We start from the raw sequence: 8,639 nt of genomic DNA, 5'->3' as shown, positions 1-8,639 counted from the left end.
ACCTGACTGAATCGGACCGATCAAATAGGACCTGCCCACTGCCCTTTTCTTCTTCTCTTCGCGCGTTCCCGACAGCCCTCCTTCTCTCCTCATTTTCTCTCTCTTCCCTCCACTCCTCGCAGGCCAGTCACTGCCCCAGCCTCCCCCACACGCCGGCGCATCTCCAAGCCACCTCCCCACCACCGACCGAAGCTCCGAGCGGCCGGAAAAGTTGCACGAAGTCCTCCCTGCACGAGAGCGTCATTTCGTTTTCCCGAGCCGATTCTGGCCGATCTGGCCACCAATCAGACCGGATCTTGTGTCAAAATACATCTACACCTCGAGAGCTTTTCATAGACACTAAGAACACCAAAATCCCTCAAGCAGTCTGCCCAATTTTTGTCTGGAGAGTTTTAGCCCATTTCTATTTTTTGGGCGAAATTTCTCGCAAACCGTGAACTCCAAGAGAAAACCGAGAATACCGGAGTGCTCCACTCATCGAGAGCTTCGCGGCAATACCAATATCAAAAATTTTGGACACCGTTTTTTGGTGGGTCCCACGAAAATTCGTAATGTTTTTCTTAGTACTAAATGAGCTTAGAAAATTTCGTAAAAATTATGTACTAACCCCCGTATTGTGAGCTTCATGTAGGTACCTTCAATTCGGGGAAATTCAATGGTTGCCCGAGTCTGTAAATTTCGGGCTAGGCAGACAGGCTGCAAAAAAAGTCTCAGAATTGGGTTGAGATTTTGGCTACTCCACTGTTATCAGACGTCCCGAGAGCGTTCTCGGGGTCGGAATCGGCATAGGTAAACCCGAACCTTACTTTTTCTTAATTATCTAGCACTTGAATTTGATTAAAAATCTATAAAATATTCGTGGTAGCTTAGAAAATTATAATTTCTTTTGCATTAGTTTAGTAATAATGCTAAGGACAGTGGGGCAAAGTTTTAAAATTTTTAGAGTTCATTTGGATAGTTTTTGCAAAAAATGTTAATTATAAGAACTAAACTGTAATGTTCTATATTATGATTGTTGACTGTTTGGATGGGTCCAGGAGGGGTTATGTGATGTGATTGAGTTGTGGGTGTATGGTTTGTAGATATAGAAGTGTGTTTTAAGCTATTTTGCAGGTTGGGTAGGTCCTAGGTATAGGGGAGATTCTGTCGGATTTTCGGCACGACTTAGGATATGTTTGATCTTTTCTTAGTTTGTATTGAGTCAAATGTATTAAATAATTAAGATAAAAGTGTCAGGTGAGTCGGGACAGCCTTCCTCCTCCGCCTAGCCGCTACAGTGACTTTGGTTAAATTTATGAGTAAAATATTAATTTTAATTGTGATTTCGATATTATTATATGTTTAAACATGCCCATGCATCACTTATAAATATATATCTATATAGTTAAATATTAGGCATGATTTATGTTGCATTTTAAATTAATGAAGTATTATGGATGTTATTTGTGATAATTTGGAGTAGTGTGCATGCGTGTGGTATGGTATTGAATATAGACAGAATGGGTAGACACGGCTTGAGAGACACTCGCTGGGACTCGGTCTTTCGGGGTAGACATGGCTTGAGAGACACTCGTTGGGACCCCGCATTTGGTTTATTAAGCGAAAGTCCGGCTTGAGAGACACTCACTGGCAGAGGTTGGATTAAGAGAGCTGTACAGGGGATCAGCTCCCATATATGTATTGCTTAACAATGTTGGGTGTGTGAATGCTCCAAATTTACCTTTTTGCTGTTATGATATGATTTGTATGAAAATTATGAGGATGTTGCATATCACTCCATAGGGTGCATCGGTATTTTACTCTCTGAGTCGAACGCTCACTCCTGTTCATCTATTTTTCCAGGCTATAGGAGGATTATTTATTGTGGCTAATCTACTATTCTTCTTCGTAGGTCCATTAATAGTATTTAATGTATTTTGTACAATTGAGTTAAATTTTAGACTCTACATGTGTTAGAAGCACTTATTTTTATTTTGGGCTTGTATTATAAAAATTATATTGGATCTGTAAAATTATTAACTGTATGCATGATGGAATTGGATGAGGAAGCTGAGTTCCCATTTGAGTTATGACATTTTGATTATGTGGAGAGTGAGCTGAGCTCCCAAATTTATTATATATTGTGTTTATAGGTCAGACGAGTCAAAATCTACCAGTTAAATAGTTTATTTTATGGTCGGACTCTGTCTGGTTGAATTCTTGAAATTTAGCCCAAATGGGCCTTAGAGTTGGATTAAGGAATAGTTAGGCTTACTACGGACGTCGGGGACTTTAGACTGGCCCAGGTCCTATTGCCGATTCGGCCCATAGGTTGGGTCGTGATAGAAAGACACAGATTTCTTGAACTGGAGATGAAACCTGATACCTGTGAGCTTCCAAGATTATTGTTCGAGGAAAGACGATGGCATCTATAGGAGATTCAGTTTCTCGGAACCATGCTGAATCGCTTCTTTGTCTTGTCACTGGTTAGTTATTTTTTTTTATTTTTTCTATTTACCTATGTATTATCAGACTGCCTCTGCCATAACAAAGCTGATAAATTTTGCAGGAGGAAGTCCCAGTGAGTAATTTTCAGAGATGCTGATGATCGGCTTCATACTTGGCATTTCCCAAACAATGACTTCACTCTCATGGTCCTATGGACTTGGTTCTTGGTGATAGGCGAGGAAAGAGTGATCAGTGGAACAAATTCAGGTTCCTTTGATTTGCATATAGAAAAGATTGACAGGAATTGGACAATTAAACTCCCTGAAATGGACTTTGCAATCATCTCAGTCGTGCATTGGTTCTATCGGAAGCATTTCTTGTATTATAATGGAAATATAATCGGATGCATATATTCCGACGAACCCAACATCAAAAGCTATAGCCTTGGGTTTGCCCTTGAGAGGATAATAAGACTTGTGCTCAACTACATCAACGACTGCAAAGGATGCAAGGGCTTAGCGACCCTGCTAAGGACCTACTCACCAAATCTATCATTAAATGGAGAATGGGTCATGGAACACAGAAGGAAATTGCGACAGGACAACGCCTCTCCATGAATCAGAGATTAGCTTGGAAGGCTTAGATTGGAAAAGGCAAGAAAAGCAGAAGAAAAAGGGAAAAGATTTTGAGGTTTTGGATGGCACCAGGTCTATGCTAATGAGACCTGACGGTCACCGTGATGCTTACTGGGGTACAAAAATGGATGAAAGGTTACCGCGATTGTGTACAATGGTGCATGCCAGGCCCCATCGATGCTTGGAATGATATTTTAATAACATTGCTTAAGGGATAAACTGATTTCTCCTATCTTAGGAAGATAAATCAATGAGAAATTCTATTAAATTGCTTGATTCATAGTTTTTGTTGAATGGAGATCATAGTTTCAATTCAATGTTTAAGAGGATTGGAATCGTATTATAGGATTGTTTCGACTTGATTTTAATTTTAATTAATTTTTAAAAATATTTTTATTTTTTTAATTAATTTTTATTTAAAATTAAAATAATCAATTTTGATATAATTTTAATTTTATAATTAAATTGATTCGATTTAAGTTTAGAATCGATCAAAAAGAACAGTTCTTGCCGTATTTTCTATATTTGCTTTGTTTTCGCAAATATGTTCATATATATATATATATATATATATATTAATTTTTAAGGGAACTTATGATGCTTTGGTGTTGGGATCCCAAGTGCCGTTCTTTGTTGACCAAAACATAAGGGAATCCGAATATTTCCTATGTAACGTCAACCTCGTATAGATTTCCAGACCATTAGAAATCACTGCTTCAGTTTTTTACACGTGAACCTCACGTGGAGGATTTTTTTTTTCTTTGTTTATTATTTTTTTATGAAGGAAATTGTTATTCTATTTTATTTAAGCGGAGGATAAATGCTATAATATATACCACTAAACTTAGAAAACATATATGTTATTTTTTATTTAATTTTAATTAAGATGCGAATTTAAAATTTTATAATTCTAAAAATTGATCTTAATATTATTAAATTTAAATTTATGGATAAAATTCACTTTATTCATATATTGTTAGATTTATTTTAAAAAATAATAAAGTTTTTATAAATAAAAAATTGATATACAAAATAAACCGAGTCAATAATAAAACGAGTTTTGATAAGAAAATTCCTTTAATGGATATGAAAAACTAATGTTAACACTACACCATATCAGCTAGTCTTCTTCTGAGGACTTCATTGGAAGAGGTAGGACGCTAATGTTCACGAGAATTTTTTCCGTATTATAAAGCATTGGAGTTGATCTGTTTTTAATTGGTTTTCATGTGACGCACCATATGTGTATAAAATGGGCCGACGCCCCAAGCCATAATTCACAACCAAAACCACTCGGACAACAGTCATGGCATTCTCAAAGCCAGCTTTTTCCCCAGTCTCCCGCTATCCCATCCCTCTGAAAAGAATCCCACGAATTGCTGTGAAATATGTTCTCGACAATGAAACCTTGGTATTTATTATTATCATTTCCCAGCTATGAGTATGATTATTTATTTATTATTTTTTTTTTTTACCTCTTCTTTTTGGATTAGAGCTGATCTCTGTTTCCTTGCAGGATAAAATGTGCAATAGACGACTAAAGAAATTGAAGGAAGCTAAACATGCTTTGAGAAAAGCAAAAGAAGATGATATCTCACTCTCAGAAAGTTTAAGAACGATCGATGCCCTCCAACGATTGGGAATTGACTACCATTTCCAAGACGAAATTAAAGCAGTTCTTAATAGTCACTACAAGATTTGTACTGCTTCTTCCAATAATCAAAACCTTGACCTTTCTCAGGTTGCCCTTCGCTTTCGATTGTTAAGGCAGCAAGGTTACCACGTGCCTGCAGATGTGTTTAACAAGTTCAAGAACGAGAATGGGGTGTTCAAACAAGAATTAGCTGTGGACATCAAGGGATTATTGGAATTGTATGAGGCATCTCAGTTGAATATCGGAGGAGAATATATACTTGATGAAGCTGAAGTCTTCAGTGGCCATCTTCTTAATTCATCCGCAATGCATCTTGATGATCATCTAGCTGGAATTGTTGCAAATACATTGAAGCATCCACACCACAAGACCTTATCAAGATCAGTGATTAAAATCTTTTTACTTAATTTTCAATGTACCATCCAATCTAAAGAGACTTTTCTGGAACTCGCCAAATTAGATTTCAACATGCTTCAATCTTCCCACCGAGAAGAAATAGTTCATATTTCCAAGTAAGTTCAACACAATAGTACTTGTTGGAAATTAAAAATTCTTTTATAAATTATTCATTTAATTTTCTTGTTTGAAATGAAGATGGTGGAGAGACATTGAATTGAATAGGGAGCTGATGTTTGCTCGAGAGAAACCACTTGAATGGTTCGCCTGGCCCATGGCAAGCCTTACAGAGCCAAGCCTGTCAGGACAAAGAGTGGAGCTTGCAAAAGTCGTTTCACTTTTCCACCTTATACAAGACGTTTTTCATTGCTGCGGGAGGATCGATCAACTTAGTCACTTCGTAGAAGCAGTCAATAGGTGAATCTTAATAAAAATCAACTAGAACGAAAAATTCTAGTATTACATTTTTATACTGTTATATGATGGTAAGAAATGATCACATACGCAGATGGGACATTGTTGCTGCAAACAACTTACCAGATTATATGAACATGTGTTTAAAGGCTCTTTTTGACATTACTGAAGGAATTGCTTACAAGATTTGTAGAGATGATGCATATAACCCAAAACGTTCTCTACAGAATGCGGTATGCGCATATTCTTAATTAGACTCGCTAGCTTTTGAAGATTGAAGTTGCCATGCATACACGTTTAATAAAATTTGTGTTCTTAATCAACAGTGGACAAGACTCTGCAATGCATTGCTAGGAGAAGCCAAATGGGTGGCTGTTGGGCAGTTTCCGAGGGCTGAAGAGTATTTAAAGATTGCAAATAGTACTTCTGGGATACATGTGCTGCTGCTTCACGCCTTCTTTCTATTGGGCGAGGGCATAACAAGGGAAACTGTGCACCTTGTCAACAATGATCCTGACATTATATCTTCTGCGGAGACCATTCTTTGTCTTTGTGATGGCATTGGAGGTGCCAAGGTAAAATGATCTTTTTTCTTTTAGAGAAAGAAAGTAAAGTGAAAGAAGACTAATAAATTTTATGTGCAGATCTTAATTAAGCATGACTGGACTTAATGCAGGGTGAGGATAAAAAATGGGGGCTTGGATCGTATATGGAGTGCTACAAGAGGCAATATCCAGGGACTTCAGTCCAGGACGCCAAAAAGCATGTGCTGAACAAGATTTTAGATACTTGGAAGCAACTCAACAGGCACTGTCTCTCTCCAAATCCATTTTCAGATTCTTTCACTAAGGCTGCTCTTAATTGTGCAAGATTGGCTCCTTTAATGCATAGCTTTGATGACAATCATACAGTAAAACTCCCAAGCCTCCAGGAAAACATGAATTCCCTGATCTTTGAAAGCATTGCAGTTTAGCTAGCATCATAAAATAATTATATGTATATTAGACCATAAATATGTGACATATATTTAAGTTTTGTCTTTATGCAAAACTACAGATATATTCTTATTATTTATGCTTAATTTGGTACATATCCAAGATAATCACAGCATCTTGCTTTGAAAAACTACTTTCTCCAAGAACATAAAAGCAAAACAAAGTATAAGAGAGATTCTGAAATCTAAACCGGTGGTGGCATTTCCTCCCGTGTTATTCTGAGACTGAGATTGAGTGGTGTTGGGGATTGGATTTGGAGGTAGGACTGGAAATATTATTAGCACTTGAAAAGAGATCAAAAGTCTCAGAATCTGCAATCTTTCCTCCTTCAAGTGGAGTGCCATGCTTGTATCTCACCCTTAGAGATTCATCCTCAGAAACCTTTGCCTGTGCAGTCCCGTACTTTATATCATCCTCACTCTTCGCCATTCTTCTCCCTTTTTGCTTGCTTTCAACTAAATAAACATGAACAATTTTCCTTTGCCCTTCCATTTATAGATTCATGTTGTATTACGTGTCAAATGATGAGAGCTTCAGATTGACAAGTGTCTCTTGATTGAGGCACGTGGCTTCTGTTCTTTCTAGTTTTGCCATATTTGCGCACGTATTCTCCCTTCGAGTTATCAACTATTGAGTTAAGGGGAGAAAAATATCTAATATTATTATTTTTTTTTTAGAAAAATTATGTGATATATTTAAAGGGTAAATTTAATATTTTTTTATATTTGAATATTTATATAATTGACATATTTAAAGGGCAAATTTAATATTTTTTATATTTTAATATTTATATAATTAAAGTATTAAATTTAATTTTATATAAATTTTTAATATGCTCAAATTAATATATTTAAAAATATTTTTCATAAAAAGCATCTCTAATATTAACCCCAAGCATCAGTATTTACGCAATGTATATGTTGAGAGCAGGATTTGAAAGGCATTTTCAGCCAATTTTACTGGGGCTATATGGAGCAGAGGAGAAGTCTCTACTAAAATTTGTTGAGCTGGCGCGTGATTCACTGTCACGCAAATCCAGTGCTGGCATGCTACAGAAACTTTTGAAACGACAAGACGTGGTGTATACGAGGGCTCTTGGCGTCAAATTAATCCACACTTGTCGTCTTGGACAGCCAAAGAGCAATTACGGACTGGACTAAAGTGTCAGCATTCAACGCATTTCTCTTTCTGGGTCTTACGTTTACCTGCTCAAACTTTTCTGGGTCGAGAAAAGAATCGATTTTTGATACATAAAGCAAGCCATATTCGCTGTATGTTTAACATTTTTCACTGTTATTACTTTTCTTCTTTCTTGATTCAATTGCATCTTGAATGTATATGTACTCATATATCAGATGTCACTCTAGTGTATTTCACATTTTCTATATCCTCTTCTTTCATGCATAGCAATACGATTCCCTTCTCCTACTTGTGCTCATACTGGAAAGTCAGGCATTAGGAAAACCTAGGCGTTCTAATTCCTTTGCTCTGTCAATGCAAACGAGCAAAAGCTCATGTCTTTTCCCTACAAGAAATCCGTTGCCTTAGGGACAGCATAATTAGGAGGCTTCGTAGTTGTTGCCCATGGCAGCTTTGGTAAATTCAGTCTCTCCTTTAACCAACCCATTCCCTGAGGCAGCAAGAATAGCTTTACCAAATCTCCATTCGTTCTCGCTTAACAAGGGATTTACTAGAGTTCTGGCATCTACCCAGATCACAGTTTCCCCCAAAGACTGTTGCCACATTACCCAATTGGAGGTCGGGTAAGAATTACCATAGAAATAGAGAAATTAGGCCTAATGATGCATTTTTCCATCTGGTCTACACGGTTAAAAAGGGCCACAAGCCTGATGTTCAAGCAACTTGTGGACGTCAAATAAGATGATGAAGGCAATAGAAGTTTTAGAAATGATGATTGGACCTGGTATTATTAATCCTCTGCTGCTGCTTCCTCTTTACCTATAATTCGCTTATTAAGAGGGCTTTGCATGCATGGTAACTTGAATAGAAGCTTTCAGATTGCGGATAGGTTAATGCAAAAGGGGTTGGCCCAAAATGCATTCAAGTTGCTTGAAGCAACTTATAAGGAGAAAGGAGTAAATCAAGCAATAAGGCTTT

General features: G+C 37.0%; 2 protein-coding genes and 1 pseudogene across 2 annotated transcripts; 2 read left to right on the top strand and 1 right to left on the bottom strand.

Moving 5' to 3' along the window:
* Positions 1-2,401: 2,401 nt before the first annotated feature.
* LOC110662032 (xyloglucan O-acetyltransferase 3-like) lies at positions 2,402-3,467 on the top strand (annotated as a pseudogene).
* Positions 3,468-4,368: 901 nt separating this feature from the next.
* Positions 4,369-6,499, top strand: LOC110661963 (probable terpene synthase 4). Its single transcript, XM_021820817.2, has 6 exons — positions 4,369-4,473; positions 4,579-5,228; positions 5,311-5,529; positions 5,621-5,759; positions 5,853-6,101; positions 6,203-6,499. The coding sequence occupies exons 1-6, from the start codon at positions 4,369-4,371 to the stop codon at positions 6,497-6,499; spliced, it is 1,659 nt and encodes a 552-aa protein (XP_021676509.1).
* Positions 6,500-6,527: 28 nt separating this feature from the next.
* Positions 6,528-6,996, bottom strand: LOC110661964 (SEED MATURATION PROTEIN 1). Its single transcript, XM_021820818.2, is given in 2 exon segments — positions 6,528-6,764; positions 6,766-6,996. Coding segments are annotated over 2 exon segments (321 nt in total). The 5' UTR covers positions 6,951-6,996; the 3' UTR covers positions 6,528-6,628.
* Positions 6,997-8,639: the final 1,643 nt, after the last annotated feature.

The sequence above is a fragment of the Hevea brasiliensis genome, chromosome 13 (genome assembly GCF_030052815.1).
Source record: "Hevea brasiliensis isolate MT/VB/25A 57/8 chromosome 13, ASM3005281v1, whole genome shotgun sequence".
NCBI classification, from domain to species: Eukaryota; Viridiplantae; Streptophyta; class Magnoliopsida; order Malpighiales; family Euphorbiaceae; genus Hevea; species Hevea brasiliensis.
Note: the sequence above shows the minus strand (reverse complement) of the source record. Positions and strands in the feature narration are given on the sequence as shown.

Bases quoted from the DNA above. Each gene is read 5' to 3' on its own strand.
- LOC110661963 (XM_021820817.2), top strand. From the start codon at position 4,369: ATGGCATTCTCAAAGCCAGCTTTTTCCCCAGTCTCCCGCTATCCCATC. The intron at 4,474-4,578 runs GTATTTATTATT...GTTTCCTTGCAG, and splicing joins TTCTCGACAATGAAACCTTG to GATAAAATGTGCAATAGACG. The intron at 5,760-5,852 runs GTATGCGCATAT...CTTAATCAACAG, and splicing joins AACGTTCTCTACAGAATGCG to TGGACAAGACTCTGCAATGC.